General features: G+C 45.1%; 1 protein-coding gene and 1 long non-coding RNA gene across 3 annotated transcripts in view; both read left to right on the forward strand.

Moving 5' to 3' along the window:
- The first annotated feature begins 2,998 nt into the window (after positions 1-2,998).
- On the forward strand, positions 2,999-7,880 carry LOC141738309 (uncharacterized). Its single transcript, XR_012585368.1, has 3 exons — positions 2,999-4,453; positions 4,568-4,782; positions 7,633-7,880. It is a non-coding gene; the product is annotated as an uncharacterized LOC141738309 (long non-coding RNA).
- A 2,797-nt stretch (positions 7,881-10,677) lies between these two features.
- Positions 10,678-27,971, forward strand: part of DUSP22 (dual specificity phosphatase 22) — a 45,130-nt gene continuing 27,836 nt past the window's right edge. The window contains exons 1-3 of one of the 2 annotated variants that reach the window (XM_074576064.1): positions 10,678-11,011; positions 17,062-17,095; positions 25,194-25,276. In XM_074576064.1, the coding sequence (XP_074432165.1) occupies positions 10,991-11,011; positions 17,062-17,095; positions 25,194-25,276 (138 nt within the window). In that variant the 5' untranslated portion in view covers positions 10,678-10,990. Of the gene's footprint in view, positions 11,012-14,574; positions 14,663-17,061; positions 17,096-25,193; positions 25,277-27,971 lie in introns of those variants that run through there. The other variant, XM_074576065.1, reaches the window with a different exon arrangement.

Genomic DNA, 27,971 nt, shown 5'->3' on the forward strand with positions numbered 1-27,971 from the left:
TGCTGAAGACTCTTCTTTCAGAAAAGACAATATACAAAGTGACGCATGGAAATGTTAATTTGCTCATCTCTTTACGTTGGTTCTCTGTTTCCTGTATTGAAGAGGCCAACTTATTTGATTAATGTAGATGCTAGCCTTTTGCAAATACATCTGTCATAATCCTGTTGGCCCCAAGATGTGGAATGTAGGTGAATCTGGTGAAGGTGTTTAGATTCATGCATCAGGTTCATGAAGTTCTTCAGGTCTGGCAAATCTGTGGTTACTTTTAGCTCTGGCTTTTCAGGCATGATTTCTGGGCACTGAATCTCTGGAACCGCTTCCAGGAAAAGGGATCTTGTGGTCCAACTGCCCCAGCTCATTTTTGAAAGCAGTTTTGTTCTAGTACCTTTTGTCTTTGTTATTTCATTCCTACTGTGATATTTTATGTTCATCCCTGCAGACAACCTGGTGCCATTAAGCCACAGCCATCCTATTGTTCTGTGTTGCTTCCAATTTGCATGGAAAATTATTCATGTTAATAACTCTCCATTGTTCATGTCTTATCTTCCTAAGTCACGTCAGAGAGCTACACAATACAAGCCCTGCTGTCAAAAGGCTTGAAGTGATTTGCTTTTAGTGAATTCAAATGAATTCAAGGCTTTTAGGGACTTAGGTAAAATCAGGTAGAATTCTTAAGATTTTCTTAATTTCCCCTCAGGTCACGTGGTCCACCTTTGCCTCTGCTAGCAGTCTTTGACCCAAATACTTCTGCCTCTGCTACTGCTGAGCCTTGCCGTGTTTCAGAGGGAGACCGCTTGTCGCTCTGCCTGGCGATGGAAGGTGTTCGGCTCGCAGTGCAAAGGCAGAGGATGTTCTCAGCTGAGGTTGAGTTAAGATACTGATTACAGATATCACTCGAATTCAGCAAACACCATTTGGCCTACCCTTGCATTCTCTGCAAAGGGGTTTGCCTGTTCCTACAAACTGAGAGGGTAATTGCTAGTCATGTGAAGATACTGAGGCTTTTAGGTTCCCTGCCATTTTTCACCATTTGTATACATAAGACAATGCTCTGGAAAAACAACGAAAAAAAGGTTTTTAGCAGTTAGGTTCATTAACATGTTTTCCTAATCCTCAAAAACTGTTGACATGCTCATAGTACCAGAAAAAAATTAATGTTTGATGGGTATAAGCCAGACTACAGAAATAACACCAATATGAGATGCAATGTCTTGTACATAATTGCAGAAAACTGTAACATGTTTTTAGAGTGTAAGGGAGTGCTTAAAAAAACACCAAAGCATCTTTTCAGTTGCTGTTTAAAACCACTCTTGTTTCTCAGTTTTTAAGCACTATCACTCAGCACTGGTTTTGCTTCCTAATGTTGATTTGCTTTCAGATGAGCTTTTGTTTCACAAACTTTGTGAAACACACCTGCCTAAACACTTTGGCAATATGGAGCAAATCTGAAAATGGCTCAGTATCTATTATTTCATAACTGAAACCTAGTCAGGTTTCTTTTGTATTTTAGTATGATATTGTAAGCCACACAGGAAACCTACCTTCATTTCTATAGTGACTTATTCTAGAATATTTGGTCAGATATTATCAACTATATAATGTATTAAAATTACTCAGTGTTGGCACCACTCTGAAATACAAGCCCATCTACATGCATTATAGCTCTATTCGTATATTAAAAGAGTATAAAATGAGTTTCATTTTCTGCCAGACGACAAATAAAGTAACCATCAAAGCAGGTGAAATAATCATCAAATGAAAAAAGACACTGTGAAATTTCCTGAAATGTCTTATTTCTTTATTTAGAAAAGGATTAGGTCAAGTGAATCTTTTATGACAAATGGTGTTCCTGTTCCTACTGAAATCAATGACAAAGCTTCATTGACTTCACTGGCAGCATAAGCTGTTCCTCTTAGTAAAAATACAAACCCTGACGGTGCCTTCGTGGACTTCAGCGTAAATTTGCATTAACCCTACCCAAGTGTAACTAGAATTTGTCTGCTGCATTCCCTCCCGATGGATTTGATTCTGAACAAAGTACAGTTGTTCATAATGAAGAGACAAAAGTATTTTTGCTTACAGAACCAGGCTGAAAAACATGAGTTAATGAAACAAAACTTAGTAAGGCTACTGATAAGCAGAACTTTCAGCCTGTGTCATCAGCATTGCCAGAAGGAATTCAGTGGAAATATACTGTTTTTTCACAAGTAGTGCTCTGGCAGAGTACACGATTTTCTCAGGTTAAGGGGAAGCTTAGATATAAGGAAGACTAAAAACCTTCTGGTTTCAGAGACAAATACATCTCCTTGCTCCCCACCCTTCTCCCCATTCCAATTTCCCCCAGCGTTTGTATGATGGTATTTTTCAGAAATCTTTTCACAGGACTCCCCAAACCCCAGAAGGCTCATAAAAAGCCTTAGTTTGAAGGAAGGTCCTTTTGTGGATTAGTAACTGGTTAGAGGATGAAAAGCAAAGGTGGGAGCTACTGATCATTTTTCACAATTAAAGGAAGTTGCAAGAGGAAGGCAGGGGAAGGAGAGCGTGCCAGGTCCTGCATTGTCCAACACACTCACAAATGGGCTGGAAGAGATGGTGGATAGCCAAAGTGGCTGATGATACACAGTTGTTTTCCAACAGTCAAAAACAAAAGCTGCCTAAGAAAGTAGCGCAGGGATCTCACATTATTACTTGACTGGGTTGTAAAATGGCAGAGGAAATACAATGCTGATAAATACGAAACAATGCATATGGGAAACATACAGCCCTGATAAATGCAAACAGTTCTGAATGCACAGTTGCCACTCAAGAATGGGATCTTGGAGTCACTGTAAATGTTAACATAAAAACAGCAGCTTAACTTTCAGACCAGGCACTGGGTGTGCCCTTGGCTCACAGACCTGACCTGCTCGTTGCCAAAAACTGGAAGATATAAAAGGGGAAGGAACCCTCTGTACTCACCGTTTCTCATAGGTGTTCACTACTTGCCATTGAGAGAAGATGTGGAGCTATATGGATCTTTGCTGTGACCTAGAACAGCTGCTCTTATATCCTCATGTAAGATGAACCTTTCAAGAGAGTAGATGTAACCTGGAGTCACAAAGGAAAGTGAAACTATAGAGCAGTATACAACCTGAGAGCCAATGTCTCAAGTCTTGCATGTAATCAAGTTCCAGACAAAGGACCAAAGGATCAGAACAAACAAAAAAGCCTCAGAAGAGACCACAAGGAGACCCTGAATTAACCCTTGACAGGTTAGAAGCTTGCTGGGTGTTGCTGGTGCTTTAGCACAGGGGATGACCAAGGCTCCAAAATACCACAATAAAACATCACAGAAACACTTGAAGAGCTTAGAGACAGATGTGAGCAACGTGTCCTGCAACTGCAAGGTGTCCAGTAGGTGCAGAAAGAGACAGATATCAGCTTAGTTAACAGTGTATACAAGGAAGACAGTATCAGCAGTTCCAGTAGTTCTTCCCTTGGAAAAAGACACTGGTTGGAAAAGGATCAATGAGCTGTCAACCCAAAAGCAAACAGGAGCCATCCCAGACTAGTAATTCTTATCTTCTGTGACATAACTTTACTGATGACTGTGCCTGCTGTGCTGGAGAAGGCATACAGGATATCATGACTGAAAATGACTTTAGTGACCCTGAATTTACACCATGTGCAGTGGAGTACAGGTTTGTGTACTTAACTGGGCCACAACAGTGGAATAATTTGTCGGCAGTTGATACTTTGCTCAGCAGACACAGTGCACAGCAGGAGGTGATGTTAGAAGAATGTGGATTTGCAGAAGTATGGGGAGACAGATATAGAGGCAAACAGTAGAATTTGAAGTCCTGGCATTGTTACTGCTTCCTGAGCTTGACATGATTCACATCCCCAAAGATACTAACGAGTTGCTGAGAACAGTTGCAGTCATACTGACCCAGGGTCTCAGGTGACCATATACTTAGAGAGAAAACAGCTTTTTATTATAACTTGCAGAAGGCAGGCAGGCAAGGGGCACTCAGTCTGCTGCCTGACCTGAGAACACCTTAGCGGTTTACAGCTATACACCCAGAGAGGCATGTTTCTTGGCTGTAAGCGTGCTCTGTGTGCTGCTTCCCCCTCACCTCCCGTTCTCAGCTGCCCCACAGACGGCTCACAGACGTCCCACTGAAGTGTCCTGGACAGGCAGAATCCCAGATGCACTGCAGACACACTGCCAGACTTTCTAGGTAACCAGGTAGCTTGGAGGCAACTTTGGAGGGACTCTGTTGCCACGGTCAAATAGATAACTGCAACAGGTCAAAATAACCAAAGCAAGCGACAACTCTGCAAGAATAATCAAATAACTAACTCTGGATGATAACATTATTCTATCAAGAACAAGCCACCAGTACAAGCAACAGTGCAAAGGCCACAATAGTAATTGAACGTTCTTGGAGAATGTCGTGAATATATTAGAAATGTATTTGGATTGTGTTTTTCATAAGCAGTATTTAAGGGCTACTATCTTTGATTTTGGCTGAGAAAACAAAATAGAGAACTGTAGCTTTAACTGTTTTCAATTTTCCAAACACAGGAAATCTCTAAGACATATCCCATTGAGCAGAAGCTATACGGAAAATGTCATCAAAATAAAGATCTCTGCCCAGTGTTTTGGCTGGAGGCAGGCCGCGATTACTGAATACCACAGTCTACGCTGAGTCTCATGTGATGGTGGAGGGCTGGGGAACTACTTCCTGGCACTGACCACAGCTGCTTCTGTGGCTGGTTCAAAGATATCTGCTGACTTTGGTGAGTCACAACCCTAATGGCTCTCAACTGATGGCTGAACACCTCAATGATGTTCACCAAGTTCCAATGGGAACTTCAACACTGACTTCTTTCTACTTTGAAGAGTTTTCATGGACTCTATAAGAGAAGTCCAATAGATATTATGGTCTACTGGCTTCCTGCAGAGAGGTGTTGTGAAGGCTGTGTTCCCCTAGGATTACATGTATATGAACTAGAAGCAGAGGTTAGCTTATTATAACACTATTTTTCCATTTGAGGACACTTTGACATGCGCCCAGAGAAACAAATTCATACCTAGCTTATCAAGGGAACGCATTTGGATATTTTCACTCACACTCAGCAATGGGCTATTCTTAGTAACTAGTAACATACATGTGCCTTGCAGCACGCTTTTTGATAGCCTTGTTTCTATCCTTTAGGGATCTAATATTTTACCATATTTCCAAAGAATCCTGGATTAAAAGAAAATGTCTTACTCCTTTTATAACATGTCAGTTTCTCACAGTGAAAAATAAATGGAGCTGCTGCTAGGACCAATTTCTTTCTTATATACGCATTGGAGGTAAAAGTGTCAGGTTGACCTGGTAAATATGTGCAAGTCAAAGCAGTATAAATTACGGGTTAGAACTGGCCGCTATAAATGTTAAAGAAATTATGTATTTTTTTAATCACTTAGTGAAATCAGAATTTTCAAGGCCTATCATTTTTCTATCTGTATTTTCTAAACGTTTAAACGCAGCACCCAACAGCAATCCCAGTATCTGCACTTCACTTGCAATCCACCATAAATTTTAAGGTGGGTTTATTTTTTTTTAAAAGCCTGAAGTACATACAAACAAAAGTAGGTGCTGCCAGGTTTAGAGACACAGAAGTGCAGTAATTTGGTACACGGTTGTCATGGCAGCTAACCTACATCTAAATTATCCTATACGCTTTTCTCAGCCATTCTCTAGCATTGTTCCTCCTGCCTGAATTGTCAGTTCCTTTTTTCGGGGACCTGCCTTCCGCAAAGCCCTCCTTTGTGCTACTTGGGCCTCATCTGCTGGCTCAGCCCTTTCATTCTGGCGTACTCCATATTCTGTTGATATTATCCATTAATGGAAGGGGAAGCGAGAGGAGTACAAGGCAGGAGGAGACGATGGTCTTCCAGCTACTCTGCCTGTTGAGAGCAGCTTCTTGAAAGCTGATTTTTGCTGAAGTAAACCGCAGTGGTAACTCCCTTCAGTTTCAGGACTTAAAGCTTGCTGCAACGTCACGGATTTTGATGAAGTTACTGCAGATTCACAGTGACATAGTAAAAGCCAAATTTGGCCTTAAGACAGTGAATTTATCAAATGATGAATTAATTCTGCTCTGTGGATACATGGCAGTAAATCAGGGTGCTATCTCTTCTATCCAGAAAACAGGCTTTGAAATTCTTTAGCAGTGTTTATTACCAAGTAGAAACATTAAAAGAAAGGGTGGTAAGTGTCCAAGCTCTTTCCTTTCCATTGACCTCCCTCTCAGCACTGTTAGAAAACAAGCCCAGTGCTATTTACAAGTTTTAACGTTTTTGTTTTTATTTCTGGTGAAACAGTTCCTTTCTGTCAAATCACTCTATTTCAGCGGAAAACCACTCCACTGGCTATTTCTGACCAATCGCCCTTTTTATCTCCCTTCTTGCCACCTCTGAGAACTAAGTTGTGATGCCGCTTCAGGGGAACCCAGCCCAGGTCTTATCAGTTCCTGACAGATCATGGATAGCCGACATGCCTTCTGCCTATGGCTGAACGTGAGCTCGGGGCTTACAGAAAGTGAGATCAGAAGATAAGAAATAGAGAGTATTTACTTATTTATTTTTACCATAGTAAGCTCAATGTACTGTCAAAGCAGAAGTTTTGTCTAATTTTTTTAAGAAGGTTCAGTTTCGATATCAGTTTGCTTCAGGCAATTGCCTAGAAGACGATCGCTGCTGCTGAAGACTTGGCATTGCCAAATACATTTGCATGCAAAGTCAAGAAGTGGGGATTACTCCATTTATCATCCTCGTATCATAAAGAAGTAGAAAAATCCCTGGATTTGTAGGATTACAGGCTGTGCTAAAGTGATCTCTCTTTTCAGGGATACTGAAAGCTATGAGATTCAGCAAGAGATTTTTGCTCTTATTTTCTGAGTTAATTTATTCAGCCCAATCATCTCAGGATAGCTTGTTCTTTAAAATGGACTTTCAAAATATTAAAAACACTGCAGATACCAAGCACAAGGAATAAAATTTTGAGAAGTGACAATGAATAAACACTTTACGATGATTTAGGCTTGCTGAAGACCTGACCCCATAAATGCATTATGTTGTAGTTTATTAAAAAACAGATGAAGAACTAAAACAATCAGGTTTTGGAATAGGTGGCAGGAGAGACAGGTCTGGCAACAGTATCAGGATTCCCTCTCTACACTTCTGGGGAGGAAAAGGAGATACTATACATCACGGTAAATGTTCAAGAAGTGGATTTCCTCCCGCTGCTTTTTAATCTTGGTATGTTACTCTCTCCCACTCTAATTTTTTCTCTTTCGCTGTAAAAAGCTGCATGCAAGCGGTAAAATTCTAATAAGGGAAAACACTGCAGGCTGAAGGAGGCATCCCGAAGGGAGTCACGAAACTTGAAAATAAAACAGAGAACCACACTTCCCATTCAGAAGAATGGGAATGCGTGACACTTCCTATTCAAAAAAATGTCAGATGACTAAGTTATGTACATACTTGTATTCCATCTGTATTGTCTAAAATAACATAACAATTTCATGTGAATTGCTCATGCACTGTACTTTTCAGGGCTCTTTGCAAAGATCAGAAATATTATTTGCATTTTACAGATGGAGAAACCAAGTTATGGGGAACTGAGCTGACCAGCCCAGACTTGCAGCATATTGATAGCAAGGCCTTACAGTTACCATGGACTTCTTAGCGCAACACAGATCCCTGCAGTAATCAGCGATATTATTTATTGTTTATCCTTTTGTCTCACAAAAAGAAACTACTTGCCAGAGTTGCTGACAAGGAATTCTTTCATTTTGGGGGCAGAATGTGTTTAGCAGTTATTATGGCAAGCTATGATTCATACCTTTTGGACCTCAGTCGTATTTTGTACGGCATGAGAATAAAGTACATTACATTCTGGAGAGCTTTGCCAATGAAATATTAAAGCCAATATCTGTGATAAAGCTCACTGCTATGCTTTTCAGCAGTATTGAGGGGGAAGGGAGGGGAGAAGTGCAGTACATTAAGTCGGATGGCTGTCCTTCCTGGCCTTACAGAGAGACCGCCCTGATGTTTTTGTCGCCACTGATGACACGATACACACCCCAAACTCTGTCGAGCCTCAGGGAGGAGGAGGTTCAGGAATGGTTCAAAAAGCAAAAGCAGTGTCTCCCTCGTGTTCCCCTGTGAGCTGAGGCACGGCCAGCCGTACTGCTAAGTCCAAGAGGCTGGTGGGGGGTGTCGTGTGCTGAAGCCAAGGTCCTTATCCCAAACGATCCAGGTTGAAGCATGTGTTGGCTTCCTACTACCCCGCTGGCACGGTTCCATGGGGGAGACTCAGGTATGCAGAAGGCAGCAGGGACTGGCTTGCACGGAGCCTCCCCTAACATGGGTTGAGGTGTAGCAAAGCAGTGCTGCCAGGGCCACCCAATTCAAATGGAGCAGAGGTGGTCTAGCCTCAGTAGTTCATCCTCTTACAACCCCAGGGTAAGATGACTCGGGAAACCTCTTGCTAGCACCCTGCCTCCTCGCTGGTCATTCGTTGCACCATTGTCATGGAAGCTGGTGCTAAACCGCCTGCTGGCTGCAGACCGCTCGGGAGCCCGCCTGGCCTCAGCCGCCCTGGGGTGCGCTCCTGCAGCAGTGCTGCGCTCGGGCCTGCTCCCTTCCCCTGGAATTTAAGCATCTGTGGTGATGACATGGCTCTTTCAAGGCAAGAGCCTTCCAGCTTTTTAGGTAGTTAAACAGATGGCTTAACTTCTGTTGGCTTTCAAGCATGTCGTTGACTTCTGGGGGAACAGCACTGTTTTTTGAAGAGGTGGCAATCCAATGACAAGGCACTGCAGAGGCAGGCAGTCCTGCTCCCCGTCTTTGTGTGCGCTGGTCTGACCCCCCAGGGAGCGGGCTGTTCGGTGTTGGGCCAGACAAGTGTCGGGGTTGCTGAAGGAAAGGGTCACAGTTGTATTGTTGAGGGTAGTGTGGAAAACATGCGACTGCCTCTTTGGCAACAGCCGGCATTTGATTGCAACTGGAGGCTGGGAAATTGTTCCTATCGAGTTTGCTTGTACTGGCAACCACGGCCTCCACGTAACAGCCCCCATCACTCATCTGGCCATCATTTCAGAGTTCATCCATCAGTTATGTGATACCTGGCTGTGCTGCCTGTTGGCTTTACCCTGGTCTCCAATCTTTCACCTTTCCACTGCCTACCTTGGGCTGCAGATGCCCCTGACCTGCCCAGTCCTACCAAAGTATGCTCAAAAAATGACATCTTGGTATGACAGAGCTTCGAGTCACAGGTGACACATGAATACCTGTGTAGTTCTGTTTTGTTGATTTTTGAGGGTTTTTTTTCAGTATAGTATTTGTTTATATAACAACAACAGCTGAGAATAAAGATGCAGTTGTCTACAGTAGGATATTTTAAGTATTTCCATAAAATATTATACACGTTTCTCACTGATTCATGTATAAATGCATAGGGAACCTGAAGGTGGCTACAGAGCAGCATCTTGTCTTTGTTTTGCATTTGAGCCACTAAAGATTTCACTTTTTTGGGGGGTGTCATTGGGCTGGTTAATGGGAGAGATTTTATGTAGTAATGTCCTGTTCCCACATATTTAAACTGTGTGTGTCCCGTAAGTCCTTCCCTGCACTGCCTATTATGTTAACTCTTTGGAGTACATTTCCTTCAATAACCATCAAATCCCCAATCACCGCATTTCCCAAAACACATCCTTGAGGCTAGCAGGATATGGCTGTATCACGTCACGTTTAACTGCACATTAGGGAGCAAAAGCATGCCTTTGGAAAGACCGAGCGTGGCTTTGACGCCACGCCTGCCAAGACTCTGCTGTGAGCATCTTTCCCTGCCTGAAGAGGGGGAGTTGGACCAGATGGCCTCCGGAAGCCGCTTATCACCTCAGCCAGCCTGATTCTGCAAGGTTGGCCTCAAACCGTTTGCTTTCTCCTCTCCGTTCATCTCCGTGAAGGACATCAATGTCCTTCGGGTACCTGCTAGCCCGCTGTGGGCACAGATGGCTGAGCGAGGCCCAGCTCCCCGTTCAGCCCAGGCCTCATGCCTGCGGCCAAGCGCCTCTCCTCGGCCCAGCACCTGGTCACCGGCACGACGGAGGGGAACAGGCTGGTAGCCGGGAGGCTGCGGCGGCAGCCCTGGCGCCCGAGGCCCGATGCCCCCCGCCAAGCGAGCCACTGCGCCCGCCGCGGCCCGGCTCGGGCCGGAACCAAAGCGGCGTCGGCGCCGCAGAGGCCGGCAGGCAGCACCTGTGCCCGCAGCCCTGCCCTGCCCGCGCACCGGGGAGGGTCCTGCCGGGCAGCCACAGCACGGCTCTGCGGGGCGGCGCCCGCGGGAGACGATCCCGATCCCGATCCCGATCCCGGTCCTGATCCCGGTCCCGATCGCGATCCCGTTCCTGCCGGCGGCGACGCTTACTCATCCCCTCAGGAACGCGGCGAGGCCGGGCCGCGCCGGGTGCCGCCGGCCGCTACAGGTGGGGCAGGTCGGCGGCGCGGGGGCCGCCGGGAGCTGTAGTTCCGTGGGGCGGGCGGCGGGCGGGGCGAGGCGGCCGGGCGGACTACAAGCCCCAGGGGCGTCCCGCGGGCCGGCGCGGTCGGGGCTTTAATCGCACGTGGGGGGCGGTGGCGGCAGCGGGAGGCAGTTCCTGGTGGTGCGGCCCCGCGTCTCGCCGCTCCCGGGGGCGGCGGAGCGGAAACCCGCCTCCAGCCCGGAGAGAGCCCCGTCCAGGGCGGGGGGAGATGCGCCTCGCCCTTCCCGACAACGCCAAGCCGCGGCCGTCCTTAACTAGCAATTAGCTCGTCCCCAAGTCACTCACCACCCCCCCTCCCCGCACCGGCAAGCACTGTCCCATGCACGCTGACCCGCCACCGGCAGCAGCTCGCTAGCCGGCAGCCCACGGCTCCTCCCGCGGTGCTGGCGTGCGGGTCACTTAAGCCATGGGGAATGGGATGAACAAGGTAAACGCTGCTCGTCGTTGTTCCTGTGCGTGAGTGCATGTGGGCGGGCGAGGCGCAGCGGCGGCGGCCGGGGGTGGCGGTCGGTCCGTCCCTCGCTCCCCTTCTCTCTCCCTTCCTCCCTCCCCGCGGGCGGCCGCGGCACCCCCGCCTTTGTCTCGCCCTCGGGGCGGCGGGGCCCCGGTTGAAGAACAAAGGCCAGGGCAGGAGGGGCTTTTTCCCTTCAGCGTCGGGGGTCCTCCGCCCCGGGGCGAGGGGAGGGACGGAGACCGTGGCGGCGCCGCTCCCTCGGGGCGCGCCTCCTTCCCCGCCGCAGCGCGGGCAGGGAGGAGGAGGCGGCGGGCGGGGGGGTGGGGGGGGCTGGTTTCGGTGATGCTCGCCCGGGCTTCCCCTCCCCGGGCGAAGCACAGCCCGCGGGGCTGGGGGCGGCCCCGCGCCCCCAACGGCTCCCAACCGTCGCCAACGGTCGCTGGGGTCAGCCGCAGCGCCGGGCCCTGGCGGGCCGGAGCCGGCCCCCTCCGCGCCGGTGTCCCCCTGTATGGCGGCAGGGCCTGGGGCGTTGTGCTGCCAGCCCGGCCAAGCCAGCAGGATCGAAGGGTTTAACTTCTCCGTCGCTTGCCTCCTCCTCGTCCCCTTCCTCAGCCGGAATCCCTGGGGGTCTGCCAGCCCCGGGGGCGCAGAGCGGCCGTCGGGTAGGGGCTGCCCCCTGTGCCGGTGGGACAGGAAAGCGCTTGGCCCCGGTGGAGGTGGCAGCGAGGAAGGAAGATGGATCTGTTGTGCAGAGGGTGTTGGCTTTTTGGCAGTGGGGGCTTATTGTAAGCGCCGATTCCCCGGGCATGTCATGGTGGTTATCAAGGGACAACTGTGATTTTTCTCAATATCCCCACCTCTGTTTTAAACCCAGGTTTGAAAGTGCGGTGGTAACTAGCCTTTTATATATAGCTTACTATGAGGAACAGAAGTTGAGTCATCTCTTCTATCTAACATCCTGCTTTGAGTACTTTGGGAGTAGCTTTGCTGTGAGCGTGGCTTTCTACAAAGCGGAGAAGAAAAGCTAGAGATAGTTGTCCAAGTCTGGCATCCTTGCCCTTGGAAGTCAGATTGGTGAACATCCAGAGTGCTACCTGGGAGGTGAAGCCTTTTCATCCTATGGTTAGAGGCCCTGAAATAGCAACTTCAGGCAGGGGAAAGATCTGTCTGGTTAGCCCAACTGAGTTAGTGGGTAGGAAGTAGAGCCTCCCTTGGTCCTTCTTTCCATTTTTTTGATTTCAAAGTTTGGGGATAACGTGATACATACCTGCTCCTTGGAGGCACCTTTTAGGAGTAGCCACTTAGGAAGAAACACAGCTGGAGAGATTTATTTTATACTTCTGGTATGTTTGTAGTATTTTTCTGGGAATGTTTGGAATTATCAAAACACTTAGAGTGACAGGATATGGGATGCTAAAGTTGAGGCGGGGGGCAGGGAAGGAAAAGGACAATTTTCAGCCCTTTGAAGCTTAGTGTTCTGTTTGCATTACATCTTGCTATAGTACTGTGTGGGCAGGAATTAGCAGTCTGCGACTCCGGGCAATTTGGTCATTTGAATTCTGTTAAGTGTTGCCCTGATGTGTACCAACCAGTGCTTTTGGGACAAGCATAGCACTACTGTGCTTTTTCTTCTTCCCTTCTTATGGCTGTGAAATGTTCAGCCATGATCAGGAGGAACTGGCTCCTTTAAGGAGGCTACAACCATGTTGGGTACTGGCCATCAGGATTTATTTTTATAGGGGTCCTGCATGTAGGTCTGGTACTTGCCACCTTCAGAATGTGCCCCTGGATCATCTGTTCCTTTTGATCTTGTGAGTCAGTGAACGCCAGAGGGGCAAGGGGTGGCATGGAGTCACCAATGCTCACGTTAGGGGATATTTGCTTGACTCAGTGTAGTCTATCAATACAAATTGCCTTAGTTTCCAACTGAAGTGTGGTGGGCTTTTTTGTGGTAGAGCTATATACGGACAGTAGGACAAAACAAGCAGCTTATCCAATGGTGGATTATTTCATTTAGGGAATCTCTTTGTACTGATGCCAGGGGAAGAGGATTAGTGGTGACCTGTAATGGGTATGGTGAGAAAAAGCTCCAGAGATTGCTACAGCTGCTGTTGCTGCTCTTGGATGCTGAGCCTTTCTCAGTGGTATGGTCCCCTCCTATTTTTCTGTCACATGATATTGATGTATTTCATAGCAAATAGCAATTGCACCTGACGTGATGTAGCCATTAGTGCTGATCAAGGGCGGGAGGCCTGGCATTCTTTTTAGGTGGGGTTTGTCTTTTGTTGTTAGTTTTCTCTGTAAAATTAGCTGTGCTTAGTTCTTATTCCTTAAGTCCACCCAAGCCTCCTGACTTTTCCCAAATTAAACTGAAAGCATTGGTTCATAAATATCCTTCTTACTCTGCTCAGAGAAGGGAAATTGGCTAGTGAGTGTGCATTGACTTAGCTACTATTAATTTTCAGTGCTTTACTTTTTTTTTTTTAATGTCTTTTAAGTACAGAATGAGTAATGGGGTCTGACTTAGGAAATTGTCTGTGTGGCCTGAGTTGTCTTTACGCTTAATGTTTAACTTTGACTTGTATTCAAAGTTCAAGTTGAAGTCTGTGGTTGAAAATTACAAAGACGTTTTCCAGGAGCTGCAGTCTAGGGGCTGAGATGGTGACAAGAGATTGTAGTACTTAGATTTGATTATCTATGAACAGGATATGCTTAGTGAAGAGTTTTTCCTGGGTTTTAGTTTTTGTTTGTCCTGTTACAGTTAACTGCCTGTTATTCATGCAGACTCTTCTGAAGGGGCGAGTTGAGTGTTATCTCTACAAAAAGGGCAGATAAGCCGTGTTCGTTGTAGGAGTTGATTCATAAGAAATGTAAATCAGTGTGGATAGTTACAGCTGATGCAACCAGTTCTACGGAAGCCAGTGAAGCTGCACCAGTTGACATCAGAGGCAAATCCCTCTCCCTGACTCATGACGCTGTCCTGTACTGCTGGCCAAGATGGGCTCATCTGCTCCTACAGCATCTGGCTGCCTCCGCAGAAAGTGCCGTGAACTTGGCCAGAGCACCCATCAGTGCTAGTGCATATAGAAACGGTGTCAGGCAAGGAGTTAGATGCTTTATTATAAGCATGTGTCTATATAGGAAGAGGCAGCAAAGTAGCCCTTTAAGCTGTTTTCCAGAGAGGTGTATTTTCAGGGAGGACCAACGAGAAGACTTGGCTGTCCATTGCAGGACTCTGTGTGAGGTGGAGAACATGAGCTGTTCTCATGCAAGATAGGAACGAAGACAGGCGTTGCTGTCCTTATTGCTTGGTTGTGCACTCTTCTACATCTGTTATTTAGTCTGTGGTCATTTTCTCAATGTTTCGGATGATATAAGGAGGCTACTGTTTTTATTCATAAAGCAGTGGTTGAAAAGTTCACAAAAACAACCACCTTATTTTTCTTCTCTTCTGACTCCCACCCCTTCTCTCTCACACGCCCCTAGCAGCCATCGGCCTTCATTTTGCCCGTCCCGGAGTTGCAGTTACTGAAGGCAGTGTGAGATGACACAGCTGAAAGTTCCCAGCCGTAGTCTAGTGCCGAAGTATTAGTCAGCACAGCATGAAGATTCACTTCTTTCCAGGTAGCTTTCACCCATAGTAATGTTTCTTGCTTCTAGAATGACTAGGACAACAGGGGTAACATCTGTCCTTGGTTGCACGGTGTCCTAATTTCCTATCTAGCATACAACGTTGCTTCATGATGCATAAATGCAAACTTCTGGATTTTTCCTTCTTTGCTGACAACAATCTAACAAGCCTCATTTTTGCAAGCCCCAGTGTTTCTTGGTATCTTTAATTTATAATGTCTAATCTTAATGACCGTGACTGGAATTTAAGCTTTTATCCTCTCTTGAGAACATGTATTTGATGCAGAAATAATGTCCTGGAGTCTAAAACGCTGTAGCCTACGATAGTGATGGTGTGATTTGACGTTTGTGCTGCAGATAGGAAAACCCAGACAGCCATTTAAAAATATCAGAAAGGCTTTTTTAATTTTTTAAGCTTAAATTGAGGGAGCTGGCTGGGGTGATCTGGTTGGTGAAATTAGTTCATAACTTGACTCTATTTTGCTTTAGAGCATGTTTTTTATTTGCAGAATTTAGCCCTTAGCAATGGCCCTCAGGTGCTCTGCTCTCTGGAGCAGCTATGGGATTCTTATTCCTAGCCTGGGATGGTGGCTTTTGGGCTGCACTTCTAGCAAAGTCATCAAGTGTGCTTAAAATAATGAATCAGTCCATGAAACCATGAGTCTTGTGCATGCGGAAAGGGACAGCAGAATGTTGTAAGGGTTTTTTTCCTTACTTGATATCCTGGCTTTGGAAACTGCCCTGCTGATTTTTGCTGTCTTTGTAGGGATGTCGAATTTGTACAAATGAAGAGGGAAGGAAAGGGGAGAAAGCTTATCTGTGCAAAGCTTACAGGTGCCTGTTTGTACAAGACTAAAGGACCATCTTGTTTAGCTGGTGTTGTCAAGCAGCCCTTAATTTGTAAGCAGCTCAGGGTACAGCAAGGGTCCCAGCGAAGCCGTCTTTCAGTATCGGTGGCAGAATTGAGCCCCGTGGTTGGAGCTGATATGACACGGCAGGGAGAGAGGGATCCCCCAGCAAAGCTGAGAGGGAGGAATGTTTGCACAAACCAAAGCTGCGGGGAGAGTGAGAAGTGCTGCAGCCTTTCTGTTTTCTGTAAGGCTAGATCAATAACAGCGAACATGACGTTTTTATTGGATGAAAGCCCTGGAGTTAAGGCAGATCAGAAGCTATTTTGCAGGCCCTTCTGCCGGCCTTCTAACCTTTGCGTGGTAAGCTGGGTCGCCTTTCAACAGGAAGGCTGCAGTGAAGCAGAGGCTGGGGTGATAATCCCCGATGAAAAGTCCTTCATGACTTTCGGAACTTCGCGGCTGCCGGGCTGAGTGAAATGGGTGGAGTTTTCCCTTTAAATAGCTGCGCCCGAGAGACTGTTGCTGCTGTTGTGGTGACACTTGGGTGTTGCTAAGGCTTTAGGAAGTCAGCGCTGACATATCTGTATTGGTGGTATGCTCTGCATGCACCAAAGAAAAATGGATCGTATGGTCTCACTGCCACAGTTCTGGCCTCTTCAAAGGATGTGGGCGTGGGTCAGAGACTTCAGGTGGCAGAGAATGAAATTCTTGGCCGGAAAGTGTGTGTTCAGTTTGCCGGGGGTTTTTTCATGTCCTTATTGCTGTTCCCAAGTTGGGAGGGTTATGAGCGGGTGGGAGGGGTAGCACTGCAGTGTCACCCGCCTCTGTGTGTGTGTGTGCGCGCACGTGTCCTCAGACTGCACAGGCTGGTCCTCAGGCTGACCTTGAAACTCCCCCATTAAAGAAAGTCCTGTAACTGAGACCTGTGCAGGCTTCTGGGAGTGCTGGGGTGAGTGGGTGGATCTGGGAGAGAAACATGCAACTCGAGGACTTGCCTCAGTTCTCTTTCTATGTGAATACATCACTGGTTGTTTGCAGTGATTTCCTCTATCGAAGAAACCCACAGTGCTGCAGCCCTGACTTGCATGGCTTTGCACTTCAAAAAGACTTGAAGGATGTCATTTTTCAGTGCTTTGTCCAGCTTGCTTAGCAACTTTAGGCAAATTGCCTGTATGAAGTTTCATCAGTAGTTAAATGAGGGTAACTCTTATCCTGCTGCGGGGAGGCAGGGGGAGGGGCATGTTGCAAGGCCCACTTCATACGTGTGAACCACTTTTGCTATCCTTGGAGAGCATCCATGATGTGAGAGTCTGCATGATTAACAACCCTGGGCTGTCAATGAATGCTCTCAAAGCATGGCACACCTAGAATTATGTAGTTTGAGAAAGTTGCAAAGAGGCACAAAATATTGTCAGCGCTTTTTAGATTGCATTTGACAATAGTCTGCTAAAGTAGTATGTTCCATCCTGTATGCAAATTGAACTTTGTCAAATTGTCTTACCACAAGATATCTATATTTGATACTATATTTCTTTCTCACAGATTCTGCCTGGCTTGTTCATTGGCAACTTTAAAGGTAAGTTTAGTTTTATCATTACCTCTAGGATTACTTAGCAGGGGTCTTAAGGTGGTGTTTTGCAGGACAATGGAATTCTCTTTAACCCCATCTAGCTTCATTTCTGGATCACCTGGTAGCACTTAAAGAAGAATTTGTTTGCTCTCATCCATGTGCTGTGCTGCAAGTACTCTAAGAAAAATGAAAGCCATCTCCTCGGAGCATGCTGCGGCTGGAATTCCTAAACATTGGCCTGCCTTAAATGATTCCTGTGCTTGGCAGGCAAGCCTGTGAGCCAGGCAGATTCTTTGTAAGGCTTATTTCAAGTCCTCCTTATAAGTAAAGGCTTAGTATGCCTCCCTCTCATTGCTTTCATTATTTCTGTTATTTATAACAACTGCTAAAGAGTTCTGTTATCACTGCTTGCGAGACTGATAGGTCTGCAGATAGCTGTCTGACCACTGGTACTCGCGCTGTCCGTGTTGCGGATGTAAGATTGTCTGCATTTATTTTCCTTTTTGCATGAGGCTTATTTTTTGTGTACAGAAAGACAGAACCATATTTAGAAAACAGAGGAAACTTTCTGTAGACAGCCAAATAAATGACCTGTTCTCAAAGCACTCTGTTAGCAGCAGCTGACTGTCCCTACTCAGAATTAAACCTGTTGTGCCTGTACAGTCATTTTGATACATGTAGACCCTGTATTTCCTATGCTTGGGTACAACAGCAAAACTGGACTCATAGGGGCTATTGCAATATCCTTTCCTTCCTGGTCTAATATCACAGCTGGTCTATTAAGATTGGACAACGTCTGCATTGGATTTAGCTGGTGCTGTACCTCCTCTCTGCCTCATGCCCACCCTTCCTTCCCACCCCTCCCCCCACCCCAAAAACTGCAAGTTCAGTGGGTTTTGCCCAATTTACCTGCCTGTAGACCTGCAGACCTATGGTGCTGGTCCAGTGCCTGCTGCCCTGTGGGAAGTGGAGCTGATCACTTGAGAGGCAGCCTGGAGGTACGTGTGAAGTTAAAAGCTGCCTTTTGCCACACTGGGGATTCAAACACAAGAGGGAGTTAATCATGCCATTGTAAGGAAAATGAGAGAATGGAAGTGAGTTTATACTGATGGAAGTAGGTAATGAAAGGAGCAAAAAAGGAAAATAAGGGGAAGAGGATAGTTTTGAAAACACTTTGGACGGACCGCTGCACAGGCCAGTGACAAAACTAACTTGGTCGCAGCCATGTTGCTTCCTCTTTTTTTTTTTTTATCTTTTTTCTTTCCTGTCAAGTAATTTAGGAGAGGGGTGGGATGGGAGGATGTGTGATAGTGGAGTCCTTTAGGTTTCAAGCTGTCTGGCAGGGTGGGCAGGATGGGCCCAGGGAACCTGGCTCTCAATCTGTCCCTCTCGCTCCAGCCATGCTGCTGGTGAGCCCTTGACGGTCCACCCAGGGGAGCGAAACTCAGCCAGAGCATCTGTTTCGTGGTGCAGTTCTGTTTTCAGCTGATGAACAGTTTGACCAGCTGAGGGGAGTTGGCGAAGGTTGTGGAGTGAGTCAGCGTCTCTGCCGATGCCAGCGCCTGCGACCCTCTCGCTCCCTCGTGCTGCTCTGGCCACTCAGCTGTGCGCCTTGCAAATGGTCCTTAAATGGCGTGTCAGGTCACTCCTATGCGCAGAGTCGAGGTGTGCACGCCAAGGTGGTGTGAAAGGGCAGAGTTTCTGGGAGTCTGGTTGAAAAAAAGGAGAGGCTGAAATGCTTCAGCTACCTCCACAAGAGAGAGTAAGGATCGGTTGGCTTTAACCTCAGTATTTGTGTTACAGAGTCTGTTTTTTTAAATTGATTAAAAACACAAATTAAATGTTTGTTTATTTATTGCTACGACCTTTGCTCACATTGCATTTAATCATTATGTTCTACCACCATGAGTGTCTGTTGTTATAATCTCAAATTAGCTACCATACCTGGAGAAGAAGAGAGAAGATCGGTGTTACAGTACTACAGTAATACAAAAGCAAACTTTTACAATTTTATCTCTTTCTGCGTTCCCTGTCCCTCAACACCCCCCCCCCCTTTCACTGCTTAAGAGCAATTGCAACAAGCTGTGCAGTGAAGTCATCCCATTAAAGAACAGGCTGTTGGTTAATCACCAGTATTTTTCTGGAGGAGTTCGATTGCCGTGTTCCTGGGGCATGTTCTGACTTGTGGCACTTTTTCAAAAAGTGACTAATGAATTTTGAGACTGCCATAAAGGGGATCATCGACTGAGAAATACTCAGCAACATATACAGTTGGGATTGGTTAGAGTGTCCTGATTTGGGCAGCTGAAATGTCTACATACTTTTAAAGGCACGGGTTTACAAAATTATTTCCTGTAATGCATTTTTGAGCAGTCTCCTATTTCCTCAGCTTGAGACTGATAGCTCGAATTGAATCTTGTCAGTAAGAGGAGTAACACTGAATCCCTGGTGTTATGCATCTCACCTGGATACAGAGCTGAGACATCGGGGCACCCTCCGTGTCTCTGTGCAGAGGGTGGAGTGGAAGGAGCTTCTCCAGACAGTGAGCCAGGAGAATCTCTCTGCATCGCTCTGATCTGCCCTCTGGAGGTTAGCATCCCCTCCTTTCTCCAGTGGCTCTTCAGAGAGCCTGGGCAAGCAGCATTTCCGTAGCTAGGTTGAAATACCTTTCTATGTACACTGCTCTCTCCCTGCTGCATGGGAGACTCCTGAGGACACTGACAGACTGGGCAGAGGCACAGTTATTGCAGCTGGGTGCCTTCCTGGTGAGTGAAAGCAGGACGTTAAAGATGTTAAACGCTATAATCCTGGAGGGCCGTTGTCTGGAGGCGTTCAGCAGTTGTTCTGACTGGGAAATTATTCAATATTTCTACTTTATGTATAGGGTTTCTTACTGTCTTTTTATGCCTAATCAACTTAAAACCAATCCGTGACAGAGGAAGTGCAAGCTCCTCCACATTTGGGAGATAAACTGAGGCCCAAGAAAAACTTGTGAAATAAAGGAGTGGCAAAAATGGGAGTTGAACTTGCTGCTTCTGGTTTGTCCGCTGCTGCTGCGCAAACCTTTAGGTACATAGAATGAGAGGAGCTTTTGCAACCACATTAAAGTCTTTAAGGTAGAAAGTTATGTGTAGTCCTGATTATGGAAAGCACTGAAGTACATGCTGAAATCCCCCTCAGTCTACAGGACTTGAGTATGTCTCTGGAAAACTTTCCTGAAAAAGCAGAGATCTTGGCATGTGCTTAAGTGTTTGTTATCTTACAAATCTATAAGCACGATTCTGCTTATCAATAGCACATTAAAATTGTGATAGGTTCCTGAGAGAGTGTATGTGAGATTGCACAGCTAGAGGGCAGAAAAATTCAAGAAGAACCACAGATGTCCATACGAAATACCGAGACTGAGTTTGGTCTGAAAGCCCAGAAGGAAACAGAGCTCTCGGGCTTCTTCCATGAAAATTAAGGAGGACCTATTTCTCTGTAAATGAGAGTGTGGGAGGCTAAGAGAGAAAAATGAGGGAAGAGAAAGAGGAGGTAAACTCTTCTTCCCGCCCCTAGTTTGGGGAGAGTTTTGATTTGTTCAGTTGTACCTTACAGATGAAATTCAATCCTCTCAAGAGACAAAGAAATTTTTGTGGGATTGCATGCCCACGTGTCTTCTGCGTTGGAAACCTGATGTCCCTTGAAAGGCGCCTGTGCTCACAATGAAAATAGCTGCTTTGTTCCTTAAGAGACTGATACGACAGGGCTTTTTAGCCTGTTTTTCTTTACAAATAGAAAAAATACCATTTCTTCTGATAGGAGGTTCTACATGGCTGCTTGTTTGGTTTCAAACCAAAAGGTGTAGCAGTAGCAAGTACCAGAGACTCAAGAGTGTTTCTGCCTTGAATATTAAAGAGCTTGTGTCTTTCCTTGCTTGTAATCATACTTGTAAGATTCAAGTTTTTCCAATGGAATATTTGGGGGCTTTTTGATTTGAAGGGGAAAGCCACAGTATGAGGTTTAATTCCCCCCAAAGAGTCCAGTGTTGCTGTGGATGAAGCTGGAGAGTCTTGGGAAAGTTTCTGCCATTCTTCCTGTTACTAAGTGTATAAAAAGGCAGTGCCCGCCAAGTGGTTCTGCTGTGTTTCTAGATCAAATTAATTCCTGTTACCAGCTGCTTAATTTTCTTTGGGAAAAGTTCTGTTTTCTAAGGCTTCATTTCATGTTCTGAAAATAGGAGAGATACCATTCAGTTTTTCAGCTTCATCTTTTGAAGGAAGATATTTTATAGGTACTCTCATTAAACCAAGTACTGGACCCTTTTCCCCACCTTTCTCACTCTCCAAAAAGGTCCTTCTGAGAGCCTGGGACAAACTATGTGTTGGAGCATAGTGTGAAGTGGGGACAGGAGATGCGGAGATTTTGTTTGCGTGCGTAGTTTTCTGTGTGTGTCCCCCCCTGTAAGTGCAGATCTGGAACAAAGCTCTCCTGGTGGGAAACTGTTCTCAGTAATAGCTCTCAGTGCTCTGAACTACTGGAGAGGAGGTTCTCCTTTAGGTGTCTATCTCTAGTTCTCTACAAAGCAGAAAATGAAGTATAGACAAAAAGTTTGCTTTATTTAAAGAAAAAACCCACAAAACAACAAACATCTGGTGATGACGAAACTGTAATCTCTCTACATCTGCAGATTGAGACTTAATACTGCTGTATGTACTGGGCTGACTTACCTTATTTTTGTATACATAACCTAAAATTTTATACTGAAGACTTAGTACTTATTAGTTTACTGTGTTGTAGGAGCATGTCTGTTTTATCAGACTAACAACAAAGTCAGAAATGGGGTCTTTGGAGGAGGAGGAAGGGAGGATGTCTTTAGTTTGGGTTAGTTGGCTAATGGGAGGAAAGGTGACAAAATGAAAATAAACTAATGTCACTTATTTTGTGGAGACATTTAATCTTCTAATTTCACAAGTGAATTGCAGTTAAATGTTGATCAGGCCCATATCACTGTAATGCTTCCCCCCCACCCCTCCCCCCACCCCATTCCTGGGAGGATTTTTTTTTTTTATTTTGTTGTTAGCAGTAGAGGTGGAAAAGACTCTACAGCTGTTTCTTCCCATCTAACTCTAGAAAGAGAGAAATCTTTATTCCTCACGTTGCATCTCTGTGGAGGTACTAAAGTAAGGAGAATGGTTGTATGTACAGTTGAGACTTCATCACCCTAGTATTGGAGTCCTTCAGTCATTGATGTCTCTTAATTGGAGTTGTTGGAGCAGTATTGTCCCCCGTTTGCATACAGGGGGGTTGGGAGCACAATATGGTAGGTGATTTGCTCCCCAGCCACACAGTAAGGCTTCCCAGAGCTGCAGGGAAACAAATTCTGAAACCCTCTTGGTCCGAATTTGGTGACTTTGCCATTGCTTTTGCAATTAAGTGTTCACAGCTCTCTGCACATGAGTAGAAGTTAAGTTAGGAGTCATAGAATTAAACTGAGGGAAAAGAAGCTAAATATGGGTGTTGGCGGGAGAGAGGAAGGCTTCCCCAGTGTGAATTGTGTCCTTTTGTGTGAGGAGGGAGTTTTCTGAAGGCTTTACTCAAAAGTCCGTATCAGTGTATGAACCAGAATATTAGGTAACCTACTGTGAAGAATCATACCACATTTGAGGGACCCTTCAGGGGTGCACAAGACGGACTCTGATAGGTTTCTTTCATCTTTACATTTGGAAATGGGGTGTTTCACGCTGTGATTTTAAAATGTGAGCCTGCACGTGGTTGTACAGCACTGTGGTACAGTAAAGAAGCTGGAGTTGCTGTGGTAATTGTGATGCTTTTGGTGGTCTTTTACATAACCCCTTAATTTTATTTTGTAATTTATGGTGTGAGACCGTAAGTGGCAGAATATCTCATTTGTACTGCTGTTTAAAGAGCTTTGTCGCTAGTATCTGTAGACACTTACAGCTGGTGGCAGGGGGACCAGCGGAATTTCCCCTTTGTAAACTGTTTGAAGTTTAGATCCAGATAATACAGTCATAGGCTGGGACGTTTTTTCTCCTCTATTTTTGTGATTTGAATGGTTGTTTCCTAAATATATTGAGGACCCGCTGGTTACCCTGGGATGTAGGTCTGAGATAACCATTTCCACCTTGTTTCTAGGAATACCTGAAATCTCACTGTCATACTGTATAGTTTTGATTTGTTGAAATTCCTTTAGCCTAGGTCCTTCGTTAACTGAAGAACTAAAATCTTTCAGTCCTTTTGAGTTGTACTGTATCCATTACAGTAGGCCTTTTGGACTGGTTCAAAGCACTCAACTTTTAATTTTGATTATATCTCCTTTTAAAGCTGTTTGCCTTGTGTGGCAAGCCGCTCTTACCATGCGGGTCATACTGATAATTAGAGATTGGGGTCTGGTTGTGCTAGGTAAGTATTAGCACTGTGAGTTCCAGCCAGCAGGGTCTGAAATCTGCCCTTAGCCTTTGAAGAACAGAAAGCAGTGAATTTTAGGGACGCAGGCTGGCTTCAGGGCTTCCAAACCCTTACCTGCTGAGGAGTTCTCTGGGGAATCAAGACTGTCTATAAACTTAAAAAATCTGAAGGTCAGGTGGATTAGAAGACCTCTGCTGGCAAAAATTAGTGTTTCTTGTCTGAAATGCTCACTCCAAGATTTTTAGGAAATTTTATTTGTTCTGTGAAGCTAAACCTTAATTCTGTTTCAGATGGAATTTCTACTAATTCTCTCCTGAAGGATTAGGCATCTGTGTTGATCATGCAGGCTTGACCAGTAGCAAGTGAAATCAATGCAGTTTTGACTCTTCTCTCCATTTTATTAAACTTAGAGAAGCTTTCATAATTGGATTAAGTTTAAATTTTATTGCCTGTTATTGTGCTCACATGGATCTTGTCTATGGGGCAGTATAATTAAGTGCCCAATTCCTCTTTGTGATGTAGAAAAGGCATTGAAACTTTATAGTAGGGTGGAATAAGACGAAACAAGAGATGCTAATTGAACTCTTGCACGTACATAAAGAACGTACAGGTGATGGTATTGTTATTTTTGTACCTAGAGAGAGCCGGTTTGAAACCTTTGTGGTCAGTGCTCTTTTTTTGTGTGCAACCAGGCTAATGTGAACAGATTGTATGGGCAGATTTGGAAGGCAGGTGTTCACATCACAAAACCACTGCTGTAATTGCCACAGTGTGTTGTGCCATTCTCAAGCAAAAAGGTCAAAAGTAAATGGACACAAACTAACTTTTACCTGTATTAGTGGTTCTTTGAGGTCATTTTCTGGCATGCTAATGGTTTAGTATGGGGAAAGTTGCTCACTGATGACAGATAATCTATCTTACCTTCTTTCTCATAGAAACAAACCTATGCTTTCGCAATATCTAGCATCAAATTTTCAGTCGCCCCAGTTTGCTTTCCAGTTTTGAATGTTTGAAACCCCTTGGTTACAGGTCTAGGAACCACCTTTTCACAACTGCACTTCCTTGCTGCAGCATTTTGCCTTTTCATGTGTTCAATATCTTTACCATCTCAGTCTCTCTTTGGACTTAAAATTATGGTATGTATTGGCTAAATGCATAATTTTCCCTACTAGTCCACAGGAAGTAAGAATGTGGTTATCATTTTGGCTTACCCATTAATACCTGAATTCAAGTGATAGGGTTCACTTCACTTCTCAGACTTGGATATCACAAGGTCTGTCTCCCAAGTGAAAATACATCTTCTGAAGGGGGATTTGTGGGTAAAGAGGAGGGAAGCTATTTCTTGTACAGCTCTGACTGCTTGTTCAGATGGCCATCACCTGCACACAGGCATACACAGACTTATATTTCAGATGCAAAATACATGAAACTTCTGACTTAAGAACACATTCCTGAGCCACTTAAGCTTGTTCTTTATATAGCATATAATTTGTTTTGGAGTTAGAAGTGCGTCTTCCCGTTACCCACTCTGATGATGGTGTTCTAGAACAGCTGCATTTGGGGTTTTGCTTTACTTTATTAAGCTTCAAAAAGAAACGTACCAGGCATAAGTGATTTTCAACGTGCACAATGGAAAGGGGAGTGGGCTATTTCAAGAGATTAAAGAAATTTTCTTCCTTTTTTCTCTTTATTGCAGATGCCCGAGATGTAGAGCAATTGAGTAAAAATAACATTACGCACATTCTTTCAATCCATGACAGTGCCCGCCCTATGCTCGAGGTAAGAGGTGTGGGGGACTCCATGGTAAATCCTTACTTTGCAATTGACTGTTATAGACATCTTGGGGTTAATTACTTGTTCTGTACAATTGGCATTTGAGACTGATTTTCTTGTGGAAATGTTTGACAGCTGTAGTTTTGGGATCTAGTCACAGATTTTGTTGTTGCTGCTGTTATAACAACAAGCAATCTTAACTGACAAAGGAAGAGACAATTACAGTGTCAATCGATATAACGCAATAATGGGATTGTGTTATTAATTTAATAGTGAAGGTAAGTTTCCTTCTGTATGGAGTTCAAGCATCGCATAAATAATAACATTCCTTCTCCCCCTTCCGCATGACCAACTCTCCTTTGTACTTGGGCCGCTTTCTTGAATCTTCATAGCAGATGGTTGTGTAAGAGTTTTGCAGTCCTTTTCTGTGTGAAATATCCTTATTTAGGCTTGGGGTGTGGGAGGAACCAGTGCTCCCTCATATAATTCATGTAACATAGTAGAGCGTCTGTAGGTCTCCCAACGCTTTAACATAAAGTATTATTCCCTATTTTACTGAAGGGAAGCTGAAACGACTGGATTTGTTGTGTCATCTTGAGCGGCGAAAGAGCTGGGACCAGGCTGCAGGTCTTCTATGTTGGACTGATGTGCTTTCTTCTTTACACCAGCTTACCTTTGAAGGAGGGGAGTTTGGCTGGGCTTTGCTACACCTTAAAATCCTCCTATTTGATTTATGTTGGGAACTGTGGTCCCCTTAACTTTGTTCATTCCCTGCATTCCACTTTTCATGAAATATGGCAAAATAGTGGGTAAGGCTGTTGCTGGGAATCTCTGCTTTTCATTCTCTTAATGTAAAAAGGATCTCGTGAATCCAGTCCTTAAACTACAGAATTTCCACCTCTCCCAGGCAAGTCAATAGGTAAGCTGATCAAAAAGCGTCCCTAGTATGTCATGATTAAAACCAAAATCAAGTTAATGGTGAATTCAGGTTTTACCTTGAACTTAGAAGCATGCTGAAACAAAGCTTTAACTGTTGACTTTATTATACTGTCCATTTGACTTCTGTTGTTCCTGATGCTTTTTAAGTCTGAAACATACTGAATTTCAAGAGTGCTCTTAGTTGAAGAGGTAAACAGTTGTACTGAGTAAGGGGAAGGTAGTGTTTCCTCTAGGGTGTTCATTAAAATGAATAGAAGCTTGCTGTGTTTTATTATCATGATCAAAAAAGTAGGAAGACTAATTATGGCACAGATCAGCTGCAGCCTCAGGCTGCTGTTTCTTGTGGTGGTAGTTTGGCAGCCCACATGCCACCACCTCGCTTGTGGTGGTGCATCTGTTTTGAAGGCTGCGTGGTAAATAGATATGGGAACTTTTGTGGGTTAAACATAACCAACTCACCGTTTATTTCTCTAGCTACCCCCACAAAAGACATAAAGTATTATATTTACCCAGATCTGTTCCCAGTCTGGTTCACAACAGTGTCTCAAAACTTAGTGGCACTGGAACAAGTAGTGCCTAGTTGAGGATGGACTTGCTTTGTTCACCCCTGCTTCTAAAAACTGTTTCTCCAACTGTGCCTTCTATACTATTCTATAACTGTAATATACTACTTTATGTGCTGGTGGCCTGGAAAACATCTGTTAAAACTTTTACCCAGTTCTCTAAAGTAGTGGAAGGATTGCAAGTTCCGTTTGTTTGGGAGCTGAGCTGATTATTAATTGCTTTATCATACATGGTCTTACTGTGGTGCTTGTTTGTAACTAAATGCTTCTGTTTAGGAACAAGGGCCTAGAAAACATCTGTTACATTGTGTTATGTCCTTTGTTATTTACATCTTTGCCAGGTTCTAGGTAGGTTTGTTTACAACTTGTGTATCCACATTGTGCTTGGGGCTTGTTCTCAAGTCCACTGAAGTCAAATAGTGGATGAAAAGCTGGACATGAGACAAAAATGTGCACTTGCAGCCCAGAAGGCCAATTACATCCTGGGCTGCATCAAAAGAACCATGGCCAGCAGATCCAGAGAGGTGATTCTGCCCCTCTACTCTGCTCTCATGAGACCCCACCTGGAGTACTGTGTCCAGCTCTGGAGCCCTCAGCACAAGAAGGACATGAACCTGTTGGAGCGGCTCCAGAGGAGGGCCATGATGATGGTCAGAGGGCTGGAGCACCTCTCCTGTGAGGACAGGGTGAGAGAGTTGGGGTTGTTCAGCCTGGAGGAGATAAGGCTCTGGGGAGGCCTTGTAGTGGCCTTCCAGCACCTGAAGGGGGCCTACAAGAAAGCTGGGGAGGGGCTGTTTGCAAGGGAATGTAGTGATAAGATGAGGGGCAATGGTTTTAAACTAGAGCAGGGTAGGTTTAGATTAGACATTAGGAAGAAGCTCTTTACAATGAGGGTGGTGAGACACTGGAACAGGTTGCCCAGAGGGGTGGTGGAAGCCCCATCCCTGGAGACATTCAAGGCCAGGCTTGATGAGGCTCTGAGCAACCTGATCTAGTGGGAGATGTCCCTGCTTACTGCAGGGGGGTTGGACTAGATGACCTTTAGAGGTCCCTTCCAACCCAACACATTCTATGATTCTAAATGTGAATGCTTTCCCTATGTGTCTCCCTCTTCTCCTTCCCCCTGGATTTCACTTATGACATTTCCCCTCTCTGTGATGTTACAGACTGCTTTTAGTTGATTTTTTTTAAAACACTCA

Source organism: Larus michahellis, chromosome 2 (genome assembly GCF_964199755.1).
Source record: "Larus michahellis chromosome 2, bLarMic1.1, whole genome shotgun sequence".
NCBI classification, from domain to species: Eukaryota; Metazoa; Chordata; class Aves; order Charadriiformes; family Laridae; genus Larus; species Larus michahellis.